Here is a 26,021-nt window from a genome sequence, read left to right on the forward strand (position 1 = left end):
AGGAAATTCGTACTCAAATCAACAGTGTGGACCAGAAGGAAGAAAGAAACATTCAAGCAGAACAGAATGAAGAAACAAGAATTCAAAGAACTGAGGAAAGGCTTAGAAACCTCCAGGACATCTTTAAACATTCCAACATCCCAATCATAGGAGTGCCAGAAGAAGAGGAAGACCAAGAAATTGAAAACTTATTTCAAAACATAATGGAGAACTTTCCCAATCTGTCAAAGGAAACAAACTTTCAGGAAGTCCAGGAAGCCCAGAGAGTCCCAAAGAAGTTGGACCCAAGGAGGAACACAACAAGGCACATCATAATCACATTACCCAAGATGAAAGAGAAGGAGAGAATCTTAAAAGCAGCAAGAGAAAAGGAGACAGTTACCTACAACAAGTTTGTAGGTAACGTAAGACTATCAGCTGATTTCTCAAAAGAAACCTTACAGGCAAGAAGGGGCTGGAAAGAAGTATTTGAAGTCATAAAAGGCAAGGACCTTCATCCAAGATTATTCTATCCAGCAAAGCTATTGTTTAGAAGGGAAGAGAAGATAAAGTGCTTCCCAGATAAGGTCAAGTTAAAGGAGTTCATCATCACCCAGGGCTTATTATATGAAATGTTAAAGGGACTTATCTAAGAAAAAGAAGATCAAAAATAGGAACACTAAAATGACAACAAACTCACAGTTATCAACAACTGAACCTAAAACAAAAACAAAAACAAACTAAGCAAATTAACTAGAAGAGGGACAGAATCACAGAAATGGAGAGCACATGGAGGGTTACCAGGTGGGGAGAGGGAGGAGGAGAGAAGGAGAAAAGGCACAGGGAGTAAGTAGCATAAATGGTAGGTAGAAAATAGACAGGGGGAGGGTAAGAATAGTATAGGAAATGTAGAAGCCAAAGAACTTATAAAGTATGACCCATGGACATGAACTAAAGGGCAGGAATGCAGGTAGAAAGGGGTACATGGGGTAGAGGGGAGTAAAGGGGGGGGGAAATGGGATAACTATAGTAACATAATCAATAAAATATATTTTTTAAAAAGCAGCTTTTCCTCACATTTCACACACACACACACAAATATAGGAGAGAAGGGGAAGGGATAACTCTTCCTTATAATTCCAATTAATAAATGCAGGAAGATGGAATTAAAAATCACAATAGGCAAACACTACAGTAATAACTGTTGCAGACAAGATCCACCAGTGGATGCTAAAATTAGTGGGGGGAATGTGAAGCAAAATGTTGGCATAGTACCAACATATCTCCTCCAAGATATTTATTAACCCAAAAGGAAAAGTCAGTAACTCTAAAGTGGAAAACCAAGCAGATACCACCTTAGCCAGATGATCACTAGTAACAGGACATGTCAACATCGTGAACCTACTGAGAATGCGCTGAGAAGGACACAATATCAGTTCTGTGGTATTTGAGTCAAAATGTATGATCCTCATTACATTTGTACAAAAATGTCAGCCAAACCCAAACAGAGGGCCATTCTACAAAATAACTGAATAATAGTCTTCAAAAGTGTCAAAAGTCATGAAAGAAAAAAAAAACTAAGGAACAGAGTGAAGGAGAAAAGAAAACTAAATACAATGTGCAAACTGGGAGGATCCTGGGACAGAAAAATATACTAGAAAAGGTGCTATAATTCAAATAAGCTCTGTAGTTAATAGCAGTATATCAATACTGGTTCCACTTGGTTCTGATAATTTTACTATGGTTATCAAAGTAATATTAACATTAGGTGAAGCAGGGTTAGTTGCGTACAGGAATTCTGAGTATCTTTGCAACTTTTTACATGTCTGAAATTAATTGAAAATAAAAAGTTTTTAAAACCATTATAAAGGTAAACTAAAATAAGTGGCATTAATGCACCATTCAACTTTGACAACTAAAACAGAACAGCACACATAAGTGTGACTCTGCTCCTTGATGGCACCTCCTCCTCTGAACTTGCCCACACAGCCCCACCCTCAGAGGCAAGAGATGGGGACTGGAGGGAAGTAGTGGAGGAAGACACAGTATACTGGGAAAGAGGAGCATATATTGTAACAATTTCCTGAAGGCAGTCCCTGATATTAGGTAAGAAAACTGACATCCTATCCACAGATGCCAAAGGATAATTCTCAGGTAAAGAGGAAAAAAATTGGTTTTCCCAGGAAGGTGGGTGTGTGGTTGGGGATAAGAAGTGGGAGAAAGAAAAAAATGTAATATTCATTTGTAAAGAAGATTTCACATTGTTTATGTATATGATGACAGAGTAATCACTCTGGAAAATGGTTGGAATTTAAAACTTTATCAACACCTTCACAATGTAATATTGTATTCAAATATTATAAGCATTTTTGTCTCCCATTTAAAAATAATACATTGACAAATTAGTCATGTCTATAAAAAATCAAAGTCAACTTTCATTTTTGTTTTTCATCTTAACAGGAATGTTTTTCAAGTCTCCTAAGATAGCCAGACTCATGACTTTAAACTCAAGACTTCACAAAAAGGAGGACTTGCACTTCAGCTCTAACATTTTTTCAGTATACAAAGAATATACAATAAATGTTCTTGCGAATAATCACACTGAAAAGGAATACAGAATCCAGGACACTCAAGAGGTGGAGGACATTCTGATAGGGTAGAAAGAATATGGACCATGGAATAAGACAGACCTGAGATAAAACCTCGGCTCTGCATTTTACTGGCTCCTGTATCCTAATCAAGTTCTAGAAACTTTGCTTATCTTGTCTGCAAAGTGGCAAGAATACCACTCAACTCACTGTATTGTAAGGAATAAATTAGATCAGTACACATAAACTTTGGCCTATGGCAAATTACTCTATAAATATTATTAGTTCTTTCCTTCCTTTTCCATTTCATTGTTAGAGAGATGTTTTCAGAAAACATACCGATTGAAGTTAATGTCTGGGTAACTAGAATACTCGGATTTCATCTTAGCATTTCGACGTGGAAATGTGCAGAAGAAAGCATTAGCTAAAAGACTGGCAATCTGCTCCTGGGACATTGTGATGGAATGATTCATCTTCTGTTTCAGGAGCGGTATTGGCTGACAGAGGAAACAAAAAATACAGACAAGGAATGCAATGATTAGTTCAGCAATTTCAAAAGCAGAGGCAGCAAATGGCATTTATTAAATTAAAGTAGGAATAACATCAGGCTACTCTTGAATTCTTAAATCAGCAATACTGTTAGAAAAATATACTTGTTTGATTAACCGCAGATTTATCAATAATAATGATAGTGAAGAGAACACAAAACATTACTTACTAGTGAAAAGCCAGATTGCTTTAGCAAGTAAGAAATAAAAACACATTACCCATGTAATAAAACTTAAAGCAAAGAGTGAAAGAGAATAATGTAATGTTGAGTTTAACTATTATCACATATAAAAAATTTTGTTCTCACTTATATTAAACATTGTTAGAGAGATGTTTTTCTCTTTTAGTCCTAAATAAAATAATCTAAGAAAAATAACTCAATAAATAAGTCTTTTCCTTCTAATTCTGAATCACACTTCACATTGATAATTTCTCTATGAAATTCAATCTAATTTTATGACAGCAATTAATAGAATATATATATATATACAGACTTATGTACAAATTCTAAGACAAGCATTTCCTACCTAAGCATTCCAATTCAAGGAAGAAGCAGGGCATTTTATCTTCAAAATTTTGATGTCTGAAATTCCTTCTAGTTGTACCAAACCCAAACTTACTGACCTTTTAGTTTCAATATAATCCACAGGACCTGATTATTATATCCAGTGGGTTTTATTCTATTCTAAATGTTTAAACAATATGTGTAAAGACATAATGGTAAAACCAAAGACCAACTGCCAACATCTCTTTTACACATCAGTTGTTAAATTCAAAATGTTTAGGGGATGTTTTTCCTTCTCCCTTTCAGTAAGAGCCAAAATTAAGTATCCTAGATACTTGCATTAATTACAAACCACTATGCGAAGAGAACTGTTCTGATCATATCTCAGGAAACAACACCAGAAATGACACTGAGGAAAGGCAGGCAAGAGAAATCGAAACTGCAATACTATAAGAATGAACTTTTCTCCACGTAACAAAAAATATACATCATTGTTAGAATAAGAGTTGGCTAGAAAAAAAGGTTAAACTTGCAGTTCAACTATTTCTCTTGGAAAAATACAAAGGTAAACAAACAAGGGAAGCCGAAAGAATTTATTTTCACTTTGGTATCCAAAATTTTCTCCTTTTAGGCCTTAGAAATCAGTATTTCTAAGAGGAAGTTTGTCACATTGCTCTCCATTTCCCACCTTATATATTTATTTACAATCCAGCAATAAGTTTAGAAAAGGTAACAACGTGTCAATGGCTTAAAGCAAACTTGTACTTGGTTTTAGTAAGAAACGAGATTTTAACTAGGATATACTAAGTTACCTATAGTATGATATTAAAAATTAATGGTGATATTTTAAGCTTAAGAGATTTTAAACACAAACATTTCTTGTCCCCCTAATAACCAAATAGTGTAATTTTAAATAGAATAAATGATTTCTGTTCTCTTGGTGAGGAAGAAATGCCTGAAAGCTCATTTGGGGAAAATCTGAGGATGGAAATCTTACTGTCAAGCACTCAGCTAAATAAAATAAGCTGATTAATATAAACAAAGATCTTTCCCAAAGTACATGTCCAAAATTTGCTTCCTATAATCTTTTTTTATAAATAGAATATTCACCATTCAGATTTGGTCTAGAGAATGTTAATGTAATAATTAAATAACAATATATGTAATTTAACTTGTCAAAAAATATTTTGATACCAAATTGAAATGTTACTTCTGCAGCAGAATTTACTTTTCAGTAGACAGCACAGATTTAAAATGTTCTCCCCATTAATATAGTAATGGTAGAATAAAGCTATTTTAAATCAGGACAAAATGTTGGGGAGCCACAAGTCTAATTTTGGTTCTGCCAAGTGACTTGTCATAGGTTACAAATTTATAAGCTTTTCAGTAAATATATCATTAAATAAAATATGAAAACATTCTCTCCTAAGCATGAGGGGAAGAGAAGATTAAGTGATTCATGTCTAAAGGCAATACAGTGTCAATCATGAACTACACATTGAGTTCAAAAGCATTTAATTATGTGGAACATAAGAATAATATAAATGAACAAACAAAACAGAAACAGACTCATAGATACACAGAACAGATTGATGGTTGTCAGAAAGGAGGGGCCTTGGGGGCTAGATGAAAAAGGTAAAGGGAATAAAAAGTATAAATTGGTAATTACAAAATAATCATGGGGATGTAAAGTACAGCATAGGCAATATAATCATTAACACTGTGATAACTAGGTACAGTGCCACGTGGCTACTGGAAATATTAGGGGAAACACTTTGTAAAGTATAATGTGTAATTGTCTAACCACTGTGCTGTACACCTGAAACTAATACAAAATAATATTGAATATAAATTAAAAAATAAATAAAATAAAAAAGCATTTAATTAAGCACTATTAAATTTGGGGACACAAAGAGGAGCTCCCTTGAGGAAGAACATAATCAAATGAGATATATAAAGACATAAATTACAAATAATGTGCTAAATATGATTTGAGTGCTACAGGAGAGATTAGATTTGGCTGGGAGAGGTAGGGAAGGCTTTGCAGAGGAAGTAAAAGTTAGAACCTAAGAGATAGAGAGAACTTTTACTAGGTGAGGCAAAAAGCAAGGAGGGAAAGGTAAAAAGAATAAACATGAAACATAAGCAAGCAAATACAGGCATAACTTGTTTTACTGAGTTTTGTTTTATTGCACTTCGCAGTTACCTTGTTTTTTACAAATTGAAGGTTTGTGGCAACCGTGCATCCAGCAAGTCTATTAGTATCATTTTTCCAATAGGCTCAGATTATGGTTAACATTTTTTAGCAGTAAAGTATTTTATAATTAAGGTATGTACATTGTGTTTTTAGACATACTGCTGTTGCACATTTAATAGACTACAGTATTGTGTAAACATAACTTTTATATGCACTAGGAATCCAAAAATTCATGTGACTTGCTTTATTGCAGTGGTCTGGAGTGAACTATATTATTTCCAAGGTATGCCTGTAACTTCCAACATAAACAACCAGGTGAGTTTTAAAAAATATATTTACCCAGCCCAATAAAAAAACTTATTTCAGACACAGTGCATTAATGAGGCAAAATTAAAGTTACGTAAAATTGGAAATACCAAAGTGAAATGCTAACAAGTAGAACACACTGAAAAACACTCAATGGTTCTCAACTGAAGATGGCCCACAGGGATCTGGACATGGTTTTTGGTTGTTCCAATGACTATGCTTGTGGTTTTGGGGGTACCCCAATAACAGATCAAAATATGTGAGACCATCCCACAATGCAGAAACTATTCCAGCCAAAATGTCCCCAGAGCCTCTGTGGAGAAACAGTGTTAAGTAGAACCCTGGCTAGCATCCATGTAGCCAGAGGGCTGGCCCTAGAAATAAAAGACAGAGGTAAATTCAAACCACTGCTGAAAGAAATGTGGGAAGAAAATCATGAAGAACAAAGCATTGTGGAGGTTTAAAAATGTGTATGCAAATTCTTTGATACCTCCTTCTTTTAAGAATTAGAGTTTTAATTTCTACCTCCTTGAGTATGGGCTAGATTTAGCAACTAATTTCTAATGAATAGAAAAGTAGCACTAATGATGGCTGGTGTCTTTAAAGACTAGATAAAAAAATACAATACTACTCCTTGCTGTCTCCCTTGAGCAGCTTGTTCTGGGGAAGTCAGCAACCAGGTCATGAGGACACCCAGTCAGCCTATGTAAATAGAGGCAGGCCCATAAGGCACTAAAGTTTGAAGTAGTTTGTTATATAGTAATAAACAATTTTAAAACTCCAGACAAAATGGAATATTACCAGATTCTTTCTTCTATTTTTAAAAATTAAGAAAATACCATGAGTTCATTTATTATATAATATACCACTTTGGGGAGTAGAGGAAGAAGGAGTATGTATTATTAAGTCATTTGGAAGATAATCCATTAGTATGTTTTTGAAATAATTACTACTGTATTTTTTAAAAGTTAAGAGTCTGTTTAAAAAAAAAGAAAAAGAAGTCTAAGTAAGCAAACTTTAACAGTGTAAACTGAAGCTCAGAAATTGAATGCTGCATTTTTAATGTCCTTTTCTAGCATTCCTTTAGCCTCTAACCTTTTCTAGCAAAATCATCATATTCTCTGGCAAAAACTTTTACCCCTCTCTCTCTTCTGCTTTCTTGACCTTGGCCATTAAAGAGTTTAATTGTGAGTCAGAAGAAAGCTACCAGGGAAGAAGGTATTTCCACTAACCTGGGTGCAAATATTTGGCAGACAGAGTGCAATTTTCACCATATCAGGCAAAATGGACTGATATAAATGTTGGGCTTCTGCTTCTTCAAGCACCTGAAAACCAATGAAATCTGTTGTGAATGATGTTTGCTATGAACTTAAATTACATACCTGCTTTTTATAGGATTTCATAATAACACACATTATCAGTACTAACAGGAGCACTAGGACAAACTTACAGATTCATTTCCAAATGTATGTAATTCACCTTAATGCCCTCTGAAAACTAATTAAGTATGCCAAATATCAAATACCTCTCATATCAGCATTCACAATTAAAAAAAAAACAAATAAAAAATAGTGCACTCTGCCCTTGATTATATCACTAAAAACTGTTTGACCATCAAGAACTCTCTCAGAAGCCCCCAAGGACCCATCCGACTTCAATACTCTAGAATTTAAAGAAATCACCATAAAAGCCACACTCATTATTTCAGACCACATTATTGGATAGTAAACAGTGAAGTTTCTGATGACATTAGAATTTTCCTTTTCCGGGCCACAATTTCTATATCATAATTTAAAGCACAACAAAGATGACATTCAGGGCCATTTCTGTCTTTTATAATTTCCTATCTCTACTAGGTTTCAGAAATTACTTTAGGCCTTTTAATCTAATTTCACTATAAATATCAGGGCAGTTCTTTAAAAGTACTAAAAATGACAACACTCTTAATTAGGAGATACAGTCAAGATTAAAGTAAATCATTTATCTACTTGAAATCACACTTAAACTACAAGAGGTCACATTTATAATCCAGTCTGATACTGTCACCATTGCAGCGAAAAGACAACTGAGGCAAAGGAGGTTGATCATCCTAGATTGTGAAGATCAAATAAACAACTACTCAGAAGTAGAACCCCAGTGTTCTCACCTCTATTCCACATCTCTTCCTACTTCCTTATGGGACCAGTATTTGGGATTCATCAATCTCAAATTGTAAAGACTCTTCATAAATATCTATAGATTTCCTCTGTTATCAGAATACAGATATTCAAAAATATCTATAATTTCCTTTGCTATAAGCTGAAATAAAAAAATATCCATTCACCTACCTGCAGCTGGACTGCGTTTGTGAATAAATAGAAAAAGTAACAAAGATAATTTATATTCACTCTGGTTGTTTTACAGGGAGTTCCTAACACTAAGAATCGTCTTTTACACCAAAGCTCTAAAATGTAACCTATGTTTACCACAATGAGAAAATTTTTAGTCAAAATGAACAGAAATATATTTGTAATTCAGGGATATACAGGTATATCTATTAATCACAGGTATACAGAAAACTAAGCAAGTGAACAACACAAGATAATTATTAATTCTGGGGAAAACAAAAATCTGTAGAAGAGCGGAAAAGTAATCACATATTAGATATAGTGTTTTTACCATCCTACTAAGAAAACAGAATATTGATCTAATTGAAGTAAATATAACTATACTAGGAAAATGGGAAAACAGAAATGAGGCTTTGCTGCTGGTGATGGGGAAGTGAATGGTTGCTAAATCCTAATTTCTAAATTGGGAAATTTACATATTAAAACGAAACAGCTCAAGAATCCAAAGTGGTTAAATGGCTGCCTCTTCCATATGAGCCTTTAAGCCTCTAATAAAAATAAAAGCTAAGTTAAAAAAACAATACACTCATAGAAGGCATTCTACTATTTTAGAGACACACAAGACAATCTCAAATTTTTTCCTTTTCTGGGTACCCTTGGTAAGTTAAAACTACAATTTCCAAATCATAATTTGAAGCATAAAAATGACATTCATGGCCCCTGTTTGTCTTTTATAATTTCCCATCTTTACTTGCTTTCCTGTACCTGAAAACACACAATATATATTAATGCACTTGATTAAAATATTCAAACTCTTACTTATAACTTATTTTTGTAAAACAATTACTCTGAAATAATTATACATTCATAGGAAGTTGCAAAAATAGTATACACAGAGGTCCAATTTACCCATCACCCTGTTTCCCTTAATGGTTACATTTTACATAACTACAGCACAATACTGAAACCAGGAAATTAATATTGGATAAGTTTATGTGTATCATTTTATGCTATTCCATCACATGTGCATTCCTGTAACCACCACCAAAATGAAGATAAAAAACTGCTCCAGTACAACAAACATCTCCCTCATGCCGCCCATTTACAGTCACAAACACCTTCCTCTAACCATTCCTAAACCTAGCAACCAGTACTCTTGCTTTCCATCTGTAAAATTTTGTCATGTTATATAAATGAAATCAGAGAGTATATGACAAGTATGTCCTTTAAAGATTGACCTTTTTCACCAAGCATAACGCCCTTCAGATCTATTTTTTTATTCAATCTTTATTGTATTTATTCCATTACCATTCAGTCCCCTTATACCCCTCTTTTCCCAAGCAATCAGCACACTGCTGTCCAGGTCCATGAGTCCTTTTTCCTTTTTGCTCAATTCTCCACCTCCTTCCCTAACCCCACCCCATCCCCAGCTGTCATTCTGCTCTCTATGAGACTGTCCCAATTTTCCTTGTTAGTTCAGTTTGTTCATTAGATTTCACATATTAGTGAAATCATATGGTGTTTGTTTTTCTCTGACTGGCTTATTTCACTCAGCATAATGTCCTCCAGATCCATCCATGCTGTCACAAAGGGTTAAAATTCTCACCAAAGTGGATTAGGCCACAATAAAGGCCATATATGACAAACCCACTGCCAGCATCATACTCAACAGGCAAAAAGTACAAGCGTTCCCCTTAAGATTGTGAATGAGCAGGGATGTCTGCTTTTACCCCTGTTATTCAAAACAGTATCAAAGTCCTAGCCACAGCAATCAAACAAGATGAAATAAAAGGCATCCAAATTGGAAAGGAAGAAGTAAAACTATCTTCATTTGCAGATGACAAGATATTGTAATAGAGAACTCTAAAGATTTCACCAAGAAACTACAAGGACTGATAAATGAATTCACCAAAGTTGCAGGATACAAAATTGATATCCAAAAATCATCTGCATTTTTATACGTCAATAATGAACAGAAAGGAATATTAAGATACAATCCCATTCACAACTGCTTCAAAAAGAATAAAATATGTAGGAATAAACCTACCCAAGGATGTAAAAGACCTGTACTTGAAAAATTGTAAGACACTGAAGAAAGAAATTGAAGAAAATACAAATAAGTGGAAGCACATACCACATTCGTGGATAGGAAGAAATGACATCATTAAAATGCCCATAGTACCCAAAGCAATCTATAGATTCAATGCAACTCCTATCAAGATTCCAATCACGTATTTCACAGAACTAGAATATTTCAAAAGTTTATATGAAACCAGAAAAGGCCCCACACAGCAACAGCAATCCTGAGAATCACGCTACCTAATATCAAAACTGTACTACAAAACCATAGTAATCAAAACAGCATCAAACAGCTGGCATCAAACAGCATGGTACTGGCATAAAAACAGATATATAGATCAATGGAACAGAATAAAGAACCCAGAAATAAACTCATACTTTTATAGTCAATGAATATTCAACAGAGGAAGCAAGCACACACAATGGGCTAAAGTTAGTTTATTCAATAAAGGGTGTTGGGAAAACTGGACAGACACATGCAGAAAAATGAAACTAACCCACCTTCTTACACCACACACAATAACTAATTCAAAATGGACCAAAGACTTAAATATTAGACACAAAACCATAAAAATCCTGGAAGAAAACACATGCAGTAAAATCTCAGACATTGCTCATAGCAATATTTTATTGGATATATCTCCCTAGGCAAGGGAACAAGAGAAAAAAATAAACAAATGGGACTAAATCAAAGTAAAAAGTTTTTGCACAGCAAAGGAAATTGTCTACAAAATAAAAAGACAATCCACAGAATGGGAGAACATATTCACCAATACATCTAATAAGGGGTTAATATCCAAAATTGATAAAGTACTTACAACACTCAACACCAAAAATACAAACAACCCAATTAAACAACGGCCAAAGGACCTAAAGAGACACTTCTCCAAAGAGGACATACAGATGGCTAACAGACATATGAAAAGATGCTCAATGTCATTAATCATCAGAGAAATGCAGATTAAAACCACAAGGAGATATCGTCTCACACCTGTCAGAATGGCCATCACCAATAAATCAACAAATTAGTGCTGGTGAGGATGTGGAGAAAGGGGAACCCTTTTGCACTGTTGGTGAGAATGCAGATTGGTACAACCACCCTGGAAAGCAGTATGGAGATACCTCACCAAATTAAAAATGGATCTGCCTTTTGACCCAGCTATCTCACTTCTGGGAATATATCCAAAGGTACAACACTGATTCAAAAGAACATAAGCACCCCTATGTTCACTGCAGTGTTATTTACAATCACCAAGATACAGAAGCAGCCCAAGTATCCATTAGTTCATGAGTGGATAAAACAACTCTGGGACATTTACACAACGGAATACTACTTAGCCATAAAAAAGAAGAAACTCTTCAGATCTATTTAGATATACACAAGTATAAATAGTTAATTTCTTCTTATTGCTAAGTATGCTTAGTATGTCATGGTATGAATGATACAATTTGTTTATTGTTTTCATTTATTTGCTTAGTATGCCATGGTATGAATAATGCAATTTGTGTATCTATTTACTTACTGAGGATATACTAATTGTTTCCAGTTTTCAGCTATTACAAATAAAGCTGCCTTTTACTTTCGATCTGCCTCTATCATTATGTCTGGAATGATTTCTTGTAATCAGCATATAGTGTGTTTTAATATACTCTGTAAATCTGTCTTTTAGTTGGTGAATTTAGACCATATATTGGGTTAGCCAAAAAGTTTGTTTGGTTTATTCTGTAAGATGGCTCTAGTAGTGCTTAGTTTTATTTAACTTCAATCGAAACAACTGTGTTAGATTGTATTGTGACAGCTGTCATATCAGTGTGCATTTTTAAAAAATAGTTATGAAAATTGGTGAATTTTTGTGTAGCCATTTTAATATTGAAGGTGGAAGAAAATACACATTTTCAGCATATTATGCTTTATTATTTCAATAAAGGTAAAAATGCAACTGAAACGCAAGGAAAGGTTTGTGCAGTATATGGAGAAGGTACTATGACTGATCAAATGTGTCAAAAGTGGTTTGCAAAGTTTTGTGCTGGAGATTTCTCGCTGGATGTTGCCTCATGGTCAGGTAGACAAATTGAAATTGATAGTGATCAAATCCAGACAGTAATTGAGGACAATATTATACCACACAGGAGATAACTGACAATACTCACAATATCCAAATCAATAAAGTTATTGGTGAAAATGAAAAGTATATTTCATTTTAGGGGAAAAGTAAACGGATTTTTTGGCCAACCCAATACATTTAATCATTTCTATGTAGGAGCATATTCATTTTTAAATCTATTTCTTTTACTTGTTATCTTTTTCCTTCCTTCCTGTAAGTTATGTGAACATATTTTAGAATTCCACTTTTATTTATCTAAGGGTTTGAATACATGTCTTTGAATCAATATTTCTATTGGCTGTTGTCAGCATTACATTATATATAACTTATAACAATTTACTCGTGTCAACATCCTTACCAGCTCTAGTATAGAAATTTTTATTTTTAAGTCCCTTTACCCTCCCTCACTTATAATTGCCTTCAATATTTCCCTACAAAAAATCAGAAGCATATTAAATAGCTATAATTTTTGAAAACAGTAAAACAAAGCATCAAACACAACTTATTCACGAAGAAAAGTCTATTACATTTACTTATTTTTACTTTTTCTGTTGTTCTTCCTTCCTGATGTTCCAAGATTCAATGTTTTATCATTTCCTTTCTGTTTCAAGAAGTCTCTCTAAACATTCTTTAAGAAGAGTTCTAATGACAAATTCCTTTCCTTTTCCTTCATCTGAGAATGCATGAAGAATGTTTCACTGGATATAGAAATCTAGGCTGGCAGTTCTCTTTCTGGCTTCATGTTTTCTGATGAGAAATCTAACTCTCATTGCTTTTCCCCATAAGCAATGTCATTTCTCCTTTGATGCTTTCATTCATTTGCCTTTAGTTTTAAGAAGTTTGGGTAAGATGTGTCTTGGCATGGATTTCTTTGTGTTTATCCTGTTTGGGGTTTGCTCAACTTCTTGAAGCTGTAGGTTTATGTCTTTCCTCAAACTTGGGAAATTTTCAGTTATTATTTCTACTTTTCAGCAACTATTTCTTTGAGTAATTTTTTTCAGCTTTGCCCTCTTTCTCCTCTCCAAAAGCATTATATGACATCAATGTTAGATCTTTTGTTATACTTCCACTTGTCCCTAAACTGTTCTCTTTTTTTAGTCTACTTTCTTTCTGCTGTTCAGATTAATTCCATTGTTCTTTTTCAAGCTCACTGATGCTTTCCTCTGCCATCTCATTTCTCCATTGAGCCTTTCAAAAGTTTCAAGTTATTCTATTTTTCAGTTCTAAAATTTCTATTTGGTTCTTCTTCATAATTTCTATATCTCCACTGGGACAATTTTTTCATTTGGTTCAAGCAGGTCTGTAATTGCTCATTCAAACCTTTTTGTGATGGCTGCTTTCAAATCTTTGTCAGATAATGCTAATATCTGTTTTCTCAGGGTGGTGTCTATTAATGGTCTTTTCTTATTTCAGTAGAGATTTTCCTGGTTCTTGGTGATGAGTGATTTTTGATTGAATACTGAACATTTAGGTATTATGTCATGAGATGCTGGATCTTATTTAAATCTTGTTTATGCCCTGGCTGGTATAGCTTAGTGGATTGAGTGTGGACCTGCAAACCAAAGGGTCACTGGTTCGATTCCCAGTCAGGGTACATGCCTGGGTTGTGGGCCAGGTCCCCAACAGTGGGTACACAACAAGCAACCACACGTTGATTTCTCTCTCCCTCTCTTTCTCCTTCCCTTCCCCCCTCTCTAAAAATTAATAAATAAATAAAGTCTTTAAAAATATATTGTTTTAGTAGACCTTCTGTGACAGGGGAAGGGATAGCCACCTTGTTACTGCCTGCTGAGAATGGAAACTTGGGTTCTCTATTCAGTCTTTATTGGTTCCCAGAGCATGGAGGGAGACAGTCACCTTGATACCTCTGGGTGGGGGGTTAGAATTCAGGCACCCACTAAACTTCTGCCAATACCACCCTGATGTTGTATCTTTTCTAGGGCCCCATAGAAGCCAGCTAGTCAGTATTCTCTGCATCTTTCAGAACCATATGTTTCTATAGTGTCCAGGATATTGGCTGTATTTTGGAAGATGGAAAGGAGAAAGTATCTACCCAAACATTTATTTTTAGCCCAAAGACAATTAACCTTAAAGTGTCTAAAAATAGTCTGAAAGTTTTTTCTCCTTTGGCCACCTGTCTGTGTCTTTTAAAATTGGCATATTAGCTGCTGCCATGATTTACTGACTTCACAAGCTTTAAAGTATAACTTATTTATCTGAAAGAGAATTATTGCACTGGACTTCTTCAAAACTATCAATGCTTCAGACCTGTCTAATGCTGCTTTGGAAACACAAATAGGAATGTAAAAAAAATCATTTAAGAACATAACCAACCCAATTACTGTTTGAAATGAAATGCACAATTTAAAAAAAACTAGGATTATCTTATCCCTTCTTATATGTTAATATTTTATGCAAATCTTACAAATTATTATTTATCAATCTATACAACGCAAACCGAGATATAAGTAGTAAAAGGTTTTTAAAATATAAATCTTTCAACTTCAAGTGTAGCAAAAAACGCCCTGGCTGGTGTGGCTCAGACGACTGAGCACCAGACTGCAAACCAGAGGGTCGTTGGTTCAATTCCCAGTCACAGAACATGCCTGGGTTGTGGGCCAGGTCCCCCGTAGCGGGTATGTGAGAGGCAACCACATGTTGATGTTTCTCTCCCTCTCTTTTTCTCTCCATTCCCCTCTATCTAAAAATAAATAGATAAAACCTTTAAAAAAGAATAGCAAAAATCTTAAGTAATAAACATTTATATTATGTATTATAATATATTTAGTTTTAATGATGATGATGATTATAAATGAATATAAGCATTTATGTTATGGTAAAAAAAACAAACTTTACTAAATTCTTCTACAAGTAACACCCTGCCCCCTATTGGATCGTCTGCAGAATTATACATATTGATAGTAAATATTTCAGCATAGGTGTGCATAAATTCTTTATTTACTAGTCTCACAAGTCAATTATGGATGTGTATAATTCAGAATTGATACAATGAGTCTCAAAATTATAATGCAATTTTGCCCATCTCTTCTCTGTAGACTTTGGACTTGTTTGTCCATTCAATTGGCTTGTAAACAAATATTTGAGTATTTATCATGTGCCAGACACTGTGCCAGAAATAAAGATAGAACAATAAACAGTAATAGACATGATCACTGACCTCCTCCCAGACCAATCTGGAATTACAACTAAATTGTAGAGAAATCATCTGTAATAACCAACTGAACAATAGCTGGGAAGCCTTATAACCACGGACAGAAGAAAGCACTTCACCACGAAGTGACTGGTACAAAGTGCAGAGGAGACGCAAGAGGGCTGGCTGGACTCCCATGGGCGGCAGCTGAAGTGCTGATGGGAAATTTCAGCAGCCAAGGGGTTTTTCCCTTAGGAAGTGTGAGGTCCACAGACTATACCACCACAGACTACAGCACCAGAGCTGGAAAGGAACCTAAAAAACATCCAGCTGTGAAAAGCAGCAGGGTTTCTGTCTGCCAATGTGAGAGGGGGCTGGAGACGTAGAGAGTCTCTTAAAGGGCCAACACACAAAATTTCATTTGCAGCCACTTACCCTGAGCTCTGGCAAAGGGAGTACAGAGTGGACTTGAGACGCTTAAGGAGAGTCTGGGGATGGTAGCTTTAGGGAGAGAACTGCAGGAGCAGCCTGCTGCGAGGATCCTTGTGCTGAATCATCCCCCATACTGCAGGAGCTTCTCAGGCAAAGCAAGAATTTCTCTCCAAGTGGCATCAAACTCAGGGGAAGCAACAGTCCCGTCTACAGAAATTACTCTACCCCACCCTTTGGTACTTAAGCCTAATGATTACAGATTGACTAGATAAACAACGGAAGGAGACAGCCAAAGAATGTGGATCCCTGGTAGTCTCGAACAGGCTGCCTAGGGCCAGACTGGGACACCATCTGACATCACCAGGAGTGGATCCAGAAAGAAAAGACATTGGTTAACACTGGATTATACTGAAAAATTCCACTGAGTCTTCTTCATGATTTGCGATATTTTCTCTTCTGTATAGCTTTTTAACATTCATTTCTTATCCTTCAGGTTTGTGCCTAATAGGTCACTAGTTTTTATATTATAGTTTATTTCAAATCTCATATTTTACTCCTCTCTTACCTTACTGCATTTTACCTTCTTTCTTTCCTCCTATTTTTGTTTTAAATTTTATTTTCTCTCTTGCTATGACTTCTTTCCATTCCTATTTTTACTATTTCTCCCTGCTCCAGCTTATCAAAATCATTTTTCTTGTCTTTAGTCATCTCACATACGTCTTCCTGTTCTTAAGATACTCTTATTCTCTCTACACTTTTATCAGTCTTTGCTTGTGGATATGGTGATTGTTGTTGCATTTCTTCAACTTTATTTCTAGATCTTCACTATTTTTGTATTTCAAATCTCAAATTTTACCGTTCCCCTCTCCTACTCCATTTTGCCTTCCTCCTGTTGTTTCTTTTTATTGTTGTTGTTTTACATTTTAATTTTTCCCTTTCTTATCCTGATTTTCATTGATAACTCTTAGCATTCCTTCTCCCTCTATCCTCTCAAAATTTCTTCTCTTTCCTCTACACATCTCTTAAGCTTTTATTTCTTCCTTTTTCCCCTCTTATTCCCATCCCATCTATATTAATCTTTGCTCATTTGTTGTTGATACTGCTGTGGTGACCCTCTTTCTCAAATTTGGTCCCTATATTTTTTCATTCTCACTATATTGTTTTAAATTACTATTTAAACTTAATACTATATACTTCCCTTCTCTTAATCCATTCCACCCACTTCCCTCCCTTTTTCATTTACAATGTAAATTTTATTCTCTTCCTTTCTTCCCTTGATCTCTATTCCTTACTATTATTATTACTTTTTCTACCCTCTCAAAATCATTTTTCTTTCAGTTAGTCATCTCATATTTGTTTTTCATTTCATAAGCCTCTTAATCTCTTTACACCTTTTAAAATATTGGGTCATTTGCTGTTGATACTGTGCTTCTGAGTAGGGGTTACCATTGCGGTTGTGGGATTGTTTCCTGGACCGTTTGGTTTTGTTCTGGTAGGACCTGTACATAGCACACTAGACGTGGTGGGTGGAGTGACTCAGCCAGCCAGAGAGAAGGACCCACCGAAGACCAACCCAACAATAAGCAATAGCCAATTACAACCACAGGGCCCCCATAAACACCAAAAAGGGCATCTGAAAGCATCAACCTCAGGAGACTGCACCACTGAGTCCCACAGGTCTCCAACCACAAGAATACACCACAAAAACAGGGAGTCAAAGCTGATCAATCTAATGCAGAAACAAACAAGCAGAGTCAACTAAAATGGGGAGACAAAGAACTCCCAACTGAAAGGAAAGATGGAATCCCCAAAAACAGTGCTAAATGAAATACAGGCAAACAAACTATCAGTCATTGAATTCAAAATAATGGTTATAAGGATGCTCAATGAACTTAGTGAGAACTACAAAGAACTCCAGGGAAGCTACAAGGAACTTACTGAAACTACACCAGCATGAAAAACAACATAGAAACTATCAATAAAAGCCAGGAGGAAATGAAGAATACAACTTCTGAATTGAAGAACACAGTGGAAGGAATTAAAACCAGGCTGGATGAAACAGAGGATCAAATCAGCAAGCTGGAGGATAAGGTAAAAAAAAAACTCCCAGACAGAGCAACAATATGAAAAAAAGACTCAAAGAAGGAAGGGGGTTAAGGACATGCAGGACAACATGAAACGTAATAATACCTGTATAATACAGATACCAGAAGAAGAAGAAGAAGAGCAAGGGATAGAAAACTTGTTTGGAAAAGTGGTAACAAAAAACTTCTTTATCTTGATGAGAGAAAAAGTCACACAAGTCCAGAAAGCAGAGAGGGTCCATCAAGATTAACCTAAAGAGACCCACTCCAAGACACATCATAATTAAAATGGCAAAATTTATAGACAAAGAGAGAATCTTAAAGACACCAAGAAAGAAACTGCTAATAACATACAAGGAAGCTCTGATAAGGCTAGCCACTGATGACTCAACAGAAACACTACAAGCCAAAAGTGACTGGGGAGAAATATTCCAAGTAATGAAAAGCAAAGGCCTGAGACCAAGACTATTATACCCAGCAAGGCTCTAATTTAAAATGGAAGGTGAAATAAGAACTTTTCCTGACCAAAAACAAAAAAAAAAGTTTAAAAGAATACATCTCCACCAAACCAGGGTTGCAAGAGATGCTAAAGGGACTGCTTTAAGAAGATGAAGAAAAAGAGACAGACAGATAGGACCACAGGTACCAATGGGAAAAATGGCAATGAATAACTACCAATCAATTATAACCTTAAATATAAATGGATAAATGCTCCAATCAAAAGGCGCAAGGCAGCTGATATGGTAAGAAAACATGACCTGCATATATGCTGTCTAGAAGAGATCCACGTCAGAACAAAAGATCTACACAGACTGAAAGTGAAGGGATAGAAAAAAATATTCCAAGCATATGGACATGAAAAAAAGCTGGGGTAGTAATACTTGTATCAGACTAAATAGATTTCAAAAACAAGAAGAAAGAGACAAGGAAGGACACTGCATAATACTTAAGGGAATAATCCATCAAGAAGATATAACACTTGTGAACATACATGTATACAACATCAGAACACCAAAATATATAAGGAAAATCTAGGAGGATTTCAAGAAAGATATAAATAGGAATGCACTCATAGTAGGGGATTTTAACACTTCATTGTCAACAATGGATAGATCTCCTGAGCAAAGAACCAACAAGGATACTGTGACATTGAACAATACTCTAGATTAAATGGACTTAATTGTTATATACAGAACCTTTCAATGCATTCTTTTCAAATGGACATGGAACATTTTCAAAGATAGACCACATGACAGGACACAAAACAAGCCTCAACAAATTCAAGAAAAGTGAAATCCTATCAAGCATTTTCTTGGACCACAAGGGCTTAGAAGTAGAAAACCAACCTCAAGGAAAAAACACAAAAACATTCAAACTCATGGAGACTGAACAGCATGCTATTAAATAATGAATGGGTTAATAATGAGATCAAGGAAGAAGTCAAAAGCTTTCTGGAAACAAATGAAAATGAACACAGAACAGCTCAAAACCTATTGGTCACAATGAAGGAAGTGCTGACAAGGAAGTTCATAGTGATACAAGCCTACCTAAAAAGGATAGAAACATATCAAACAAACAACCTAATTCTACATCTAAAAGAACTAGAGGAGTAACAATAATCAAAGCTTGGAGTAGAAGGAAGGAAATAATCAAGATCAGTGCAGAATTAAATGAAAAGAAAAAACAAAATCAATGAGCCTTTTACCAGACTCATCATGAAAAAAGAGAGCAGACCCAAATAAATAAAATCAGAAACAAAGAGAGATAACAGCTGATACCACAGAAATACAAAGGATTGCAAGAAATTACTATGAACAACTTAAACGTCAAGAAAGTTGGCAACCTCAGTGAAATAGACAAATTTCTAGAAACATATAATCTTCCAAAACTGAATCAAGAAGAAGCAAAAAGCCTGAATACGGATAACAACTAGTGAAATTGAAGCAAAAACCAAAAAAAACTCCTGGCACACAAAAGTGCTGGAACAGATGGCATCACGGGCAAAGTTTACCAAATATTTAGGGAAGAGCTAACTCCTATTCTCAAACTATTCCAAAAAATTCAACACGAGGGAAGATTCTCAAACTCTTTTTATGAGGCCAGTATTATTCTAATTCCAAAAACAGGTTATACAACAAAGAAAGAAAACTATAGGCCAATATCTCTGAAGAACATAGACACTAATATCCTCAACTAAATATTGGCAAATCTTATCCAGCAATACATTAAAAAGAACATTATATCATTACCAAGTGTAATTCATCCCAGGGATGCAAGGATGGTATAAAATTCATAAATCAATAAATGTAGTAAGCCACATAAACAAAATGAAAGAAAATCACATTAATAGATAAAAAAGCATTTGATAAAGTACAGCATCCATTTATGATAAAAAATATTCAGCAAAGTAGGAATAGAAGGAGCATACCTCAACATAATAAAGCCCCTATGTGAGAAACCTACAGCCAACATCATACTCAATGGACAAATACTAAAAGCTTTCCCCCTAAGATCAAGCACAAGACAAGGATGTCTGCTTTCAACACTTTTATTCAACATAGTAGGGGGAAGTCTAGCCACAGCAATCACATAAGTAAAAGAAATAAAAGCCATCCAATTTGGAAAGGAGAACTAAAAGTGTCACTATTTCCAGAAGACATGATAGTGTACAGAGAAAACCCTATAGGCACCACCAAAACACTACTCAACCTAATAATTTCTGAATATTGACTTTGTATCATACTAAAATTTGGCAAAACAGCATGACACAAAGTCAATATTCAGAAATTGAAGGCATTTTTGTAAACCAACAAAGAAATATCAGGAGCAGAAACTATAAAAAAAAAATACCACTTAATATAGATACTTTATTCCTAAAGAATCTCCTTAACCAAGGAGGTGAAACAACTGTACTCATAAAACTACAAAACACTTAAGAAAGAAATTAAGGAAGATTCAAATAAATGGTAGCATATACTATGTTCATGGATTGGAAGAATTAACATCATTAAAATGTCCATACTACCCAAAGCAATTGACAGATTCAACAGAATCCCTATTAAAATATTAATGACATATTTCACAGATTTAGAAAAATACTTCAAAAATTTATTTGGAAGCAAAAACGACCCTGAAAAACGACCCTCAGCAACCTTGAGAAACAAGAACAAAGTAGGAGGGACCACAGTACCTGTTATCAAACTATATTACAAAGTTACTGTAATCAAAACAGTCTGGTAAGGGTCTAAGAGCAGACATGTAGGTCAATGGAACAGAATAGAGAGCCCAGAAATAAACCCATGTCTCTATGGTCTATTAACATTTGACAAAGGGGGAAGGAGCACACAATGGAGTAAAAATAGCCTTTTCAACAAATGGTGTTTGAAGAACTGGAATAGTACATGCAAAAAAATGAAACTAGACCACCAACTTACACCATACACCAAAATAAACTCAAAATGGAAAAAAAGACTTAAACGTAAGTAGTTACACCATAAAAATCCTAGAGGAAAACATAGGCAGTAAAATTTCAGATATCCCATTCAGCAATATTTTCACCAATATGTCCTCTCGGACAAGGGAAATAAAGGAAAGAGTGAACAAATGGGATACCCCATCAAATTAAAAAGCTTCTGTATGGCTAAAGAAAACATTATCAAAATGAAAAGGGTAGCAACCATATGGAAAAACATATTTGCCAATAATTCCTCGGACAAGGGTTTGATCCCCAAAATATATAAAGCACTCATATGACTGAACACCAGGAAGACAAACAATCCAATTTAAAAATGGGAAAGTACCTGAACAGATACTTCTCCAAAGAGGACATACAGAGGACCCATAGGCATATGAAAGTATACTCAACACCACTAGATATCAGACAGATGGAAATTAAAACCACAATGAGATACCACTTCAACAGTGGTCAGAGTGACCATCATTAACAAATCAACAAACAAGTGCTGGCGAGGATGTGGGAAAAGAGAACCCAAGTGCACTGTTGATGGGAATGCAAACTGGTGCAACCACTGTGGAAAACAATTATGGAATTTCCTCAAAAAACTAAAAATGGAACTGTCTTTGGGCCCAGTGATTCCTCTGCTGGGAATATACTCTCAGAATCCCAAAACACCAATACAAAAGAACTTCAGACTCATTGCATTTATTTCTGCTCTGATCTTTATTATATCCCTCTTTCTACTCACTTTGGTCTTTGTTGTTCTTTTTCAAGTTCCTTTAAGTGTGAACGTAGACTGTTTGAGCTTTTTCTTTTTTGAAATAGGCCTGTAATGCTATGAATTTCCCTCTTAGTATTGTTTTCCCAGTGTCCCACAAATTTTTGTATATTGAGTCATCATTTTCATTTGTTTCAAGGTATCTTGATTTCTTCCTTGATCTCGTTGACCTATTCATTAATAACACATTATTTAGCTTCCATGTCTTTGTATGTTTTTCCGTGTTCTTGTGATTTTTAGTTTCATAGTGTTATGGTCAGAGAAGATGCTTGGTATGATTTCAATCTTCTTAAATTTATTGAGACTTGTTTTGTGTCCTAACATGTCCTAGAAAACATTCCATGTGCACTTGAAAAGTATGTATATTCTTCTGCTTTGGGGAGATATGTTGTGAAGATATCAATTAAGTCCATTTGATCTAGTGGGTCAGTTAAGACTACTATCCCCTTGTTGATTCTCTATCCTTTTAAATCACTGGTGTGTTACAATCCCTGACTATGACTATTTCTGTCCATCTCTCCCTTTATGTCCATCAAGATTTGCTTTACATATTTACAAACTCCTACATTGGGTAGGTAAATATTTACTAGGGTTATATCCTCTTATTGGGTTGTTCCCTTTATCATTATGTAGTGTTCTTCTTTGTCTCTTACTATAGCCTTGGTTTGAAACTGTATTTGTCAGATTTGACTATAGCTACTCCAGCTTTTCTCTCTTTTCCATTTGCATGAAATATCTTTTTCCATCCCTTTACTTTTAGTCTGTGTGTATCTTTCCATCAGAGATGGGTCTCCTGAAGGCAGCATATATATGGGTCTTGTTTTCTTATCCATTCAGCTACCCTCTGTCTTTTGGTTGGAGCATTTAAGACATTTACATTTAAGGTGATTACTGACAGATACATATGCAGTGCCATTTTGTTAAGACAGTTATCTTCTGTTTTCTTTTCCTTTCTTTTCTTTTTCATCTTCTTGAAGCAAGCTCTTTTAACAGCTATAGCAGCACTGGCTTGGTGTTAACAAACTCCTTTAGCTAGCTCTTGTCTGGGAAGCCTCTTATTTCCTTCAATTTTAAATGATACCCTTGCTGGGTATCATTTATTTGCTTCAATTTTAAATGACAGCCTTGCTCGGTTGTAGGTCCTTGCTTTTCATTACCTTCAGTATTTCACACTACTGCCTTCTGGCCTGAAATGTTTTTGTTGAGAAATCAGATGACAATCTAATCAGTGTTCCCTTGTAGGTAACTGCCTGTCTTTCTCTTGTGGCTTTTAGGTTTCTCTACTTGTCTTTAAGCTTTGCCATTTTAATTATTATGTGTCTGTGTAGTCCTCTTTGGGTCCAACTTGTTTGGGACTCTCTGAGCTCCCTGGACTTATGTGACTTTTTTCTTCACTAGTTTAGGGAAGTCTTCAGTCATAATTTCTTAAATACGTTCTTGAGCCCTTGCTCGCTCTCTTCTCCTTCTGGTATTCCCATGATGCAGATGTTGTTACATTTCATGTTGTCCAAGATGTTTCTTAAGCTCTCCTCATTCTTTAAAAATTCTTTTAGCTTTTTCCTTCTCTGCCTGGGTGGTTTTTTCCCACCTTGTCTTACAAATCACTGATGCAATTCTCTGCTTCATCTAACCTACTGTGTATTCCTTCCAGGGTATTATTCATTTCAGATATTGCATTCTTTATTTCTGACTGGTCCTTTTTAATGGTTTCTATGTCTTTTCTCATGCTTGAGTATCCTTATAATCATTATTCTAAACTCTGTCTGATAAATTGCTTGCTTCCATTTATTTCATCTAGTTCTTCTGGAGAATTCTCTTGTTCTCTCATTTGGCGTCTGTTTCTTTGTCTTTCCATTTTGGCTGCTTATTTGTATTCTTCACCTTAGTTGCTAAACTAATCAGTCATTAAACTGATCAGTTTGTTAAAGTAATCAACCTGTAACTACCAGCTGGGATTAAGCTCCACAGGGTAGGGCTGAGTAATTCCTTTGGACATGGCTATTGCTTCCCCTCATGCTGCAGCAACTTGGAGAGGAGTGCTCTGACTGAGAAAGGTGGCTCCTGCAGTATGGGGAATGAGTCAGCACAAGGATACTGGCAGCTGTTCCTTCAGTTCTCTCCCATGAGCCACCATCCCCAGACTCTCCACAAATGTCTTTAGTCCACTCTGCCCTCCCTCTGACAGAGCCCAGGGTAAGTGGTTCCAAGCATAATTTTGTGCACTGATTCTTTAAGAGACTCTGTACTCTCCAGCCATCTCTCCCTGGCAGACAGAAACCCTGCTGTTTTTCATAGCTGGATATTATCTGGGTTCCTTTTCAGCTCTGGTGTTGTAGGCTAGGGAGCCCAGCTTGGGGTTTAGACCCCACTCTTCTCAGGGGAACCTCCAGCCACTGAAATATCCCTCTGGATCCTTAGCTGCCACCCTTGGGAGCCCAGTCAGCCCTTTCCTGTCTCTGCACTCCCTACCAGTCACTATGTGGTGACGTGGTTCTTCTGTCTGTCTTTATTCTAAGGCTTCTCTCCAGCTAATGTTTAGTTGGTTATTTAGGATCATTTCTCTACAATGTAGCTATAATTCCAGAAGAGGTTAGTGTAGCTTCCACTTACTCCTCTACCACCTCCTCCTGCTACATACATCTTTATGCTTGAATATCTCTACAATGAAAATGCTTTATCAAAAAGCATACTTTTTTGTTTGCCTTATCAAGATACAGGACATTATCATCATCCTACAGTTCCCTCGTGCCCCTTTCCAGGCAACTCCTGATTGAATACCATTGTTTTAAATGTTTCTACCATGAGTTACTTTTGACCCTTGTAAAACTTCATATATTTGAAACATAGGACATGTACTATATTATGTAAGACTTCCCCACCCCCACACACAATATTTTTGAGATGCATCTAGGTTGTGTGTACTTGTGCTTTTGTTCTCTTTTATTTTTTATTCTATTGCTGAATATACCACAATTTATTTTCTCATTCTCTACCTAGGTCCCCCACTTCCCTCCACTTCACCACACTGTTTCTGTGTCCTTGGGCTCTGTATATATGCATATATGTTCTTTGGCTAATCTCTTCTACTCCCCCCAACCCCCACCCATCTGAGATGTGTCATTCTGTTCCATATATACATGCCTCTGGCTTTATTTTGTTCATCAGTTCATTTTGTTCATTAGACAAAACAAACACAAAATTAGTTTTAAAGAAAACAAATAAAAGTTGACATGACAAAAGAGACATCAATAAATTTGGTGATAGAGGAGAATATGGCGGCGAGATACATGGGAGCAGAGTCCACTTCGCCCCAACACCAGTGAAACACCAAGCTTATCTGAGGAGCAGAGCGAACAGCCAACGGTATTCTAGCATATATGAAGATCGGAGACCAAAGATAAAGGACATTGAAAGATCTGATGGTAAGAAGAGTGCTTAAGGACAATAAGGTCCCTGGGACCTGCGCAGGGACCAGGGCAGCTGA

General features: G+C 35.6%; 1 protein-coding gene across 4 annotated transcripts in view; it reads right to left on the reverse strand.

Moving 5' to 3' along the window:
• The window catches only part of PARG (poly(ADP-ribose) glycohydrolase), a 222,384-nt gene that overhangs the window by 120,861 nt on the left and 75,502 nt on the right, over window positions 1-26,021 (reverse strand). For all 4 annotated transcript variants that reach the window (XM_053922150.2, XM_071221242.1, XM_053922151.1 and 1 more), the window contains exons 8-9: window positions 7,357-7,449; window positions 2,907-3,064 (exon numbers count right to left, since the gene is read on the reverse strand). In XM_053922150.2, the coding sequence (XP_053778125.1) occupies window positions 2,907-3,064; window positions 7,357-7,449 (251 nt within the window). The remainder of the gene's footprint in view (window positions 1-2,906; window positions 3,065-7,356; window positions 7,450-26,021) is intronic.

This window comes from Desmodus rotundus, chromosome 4 (genome assembly GCF_022682495.2).
Source record: "Desmodus rotundus isolate HL8 chromosome 4, HLdesRot8A.1, whole genome shotgun sequence".
Taxonomy (NCBI): domain Eukaryota; kingdom Metazoa; phylum Chordata; class Mammalia; order Chiroptera; family Phyllostomidae; genus Desmodus; species Desmodus rotundus.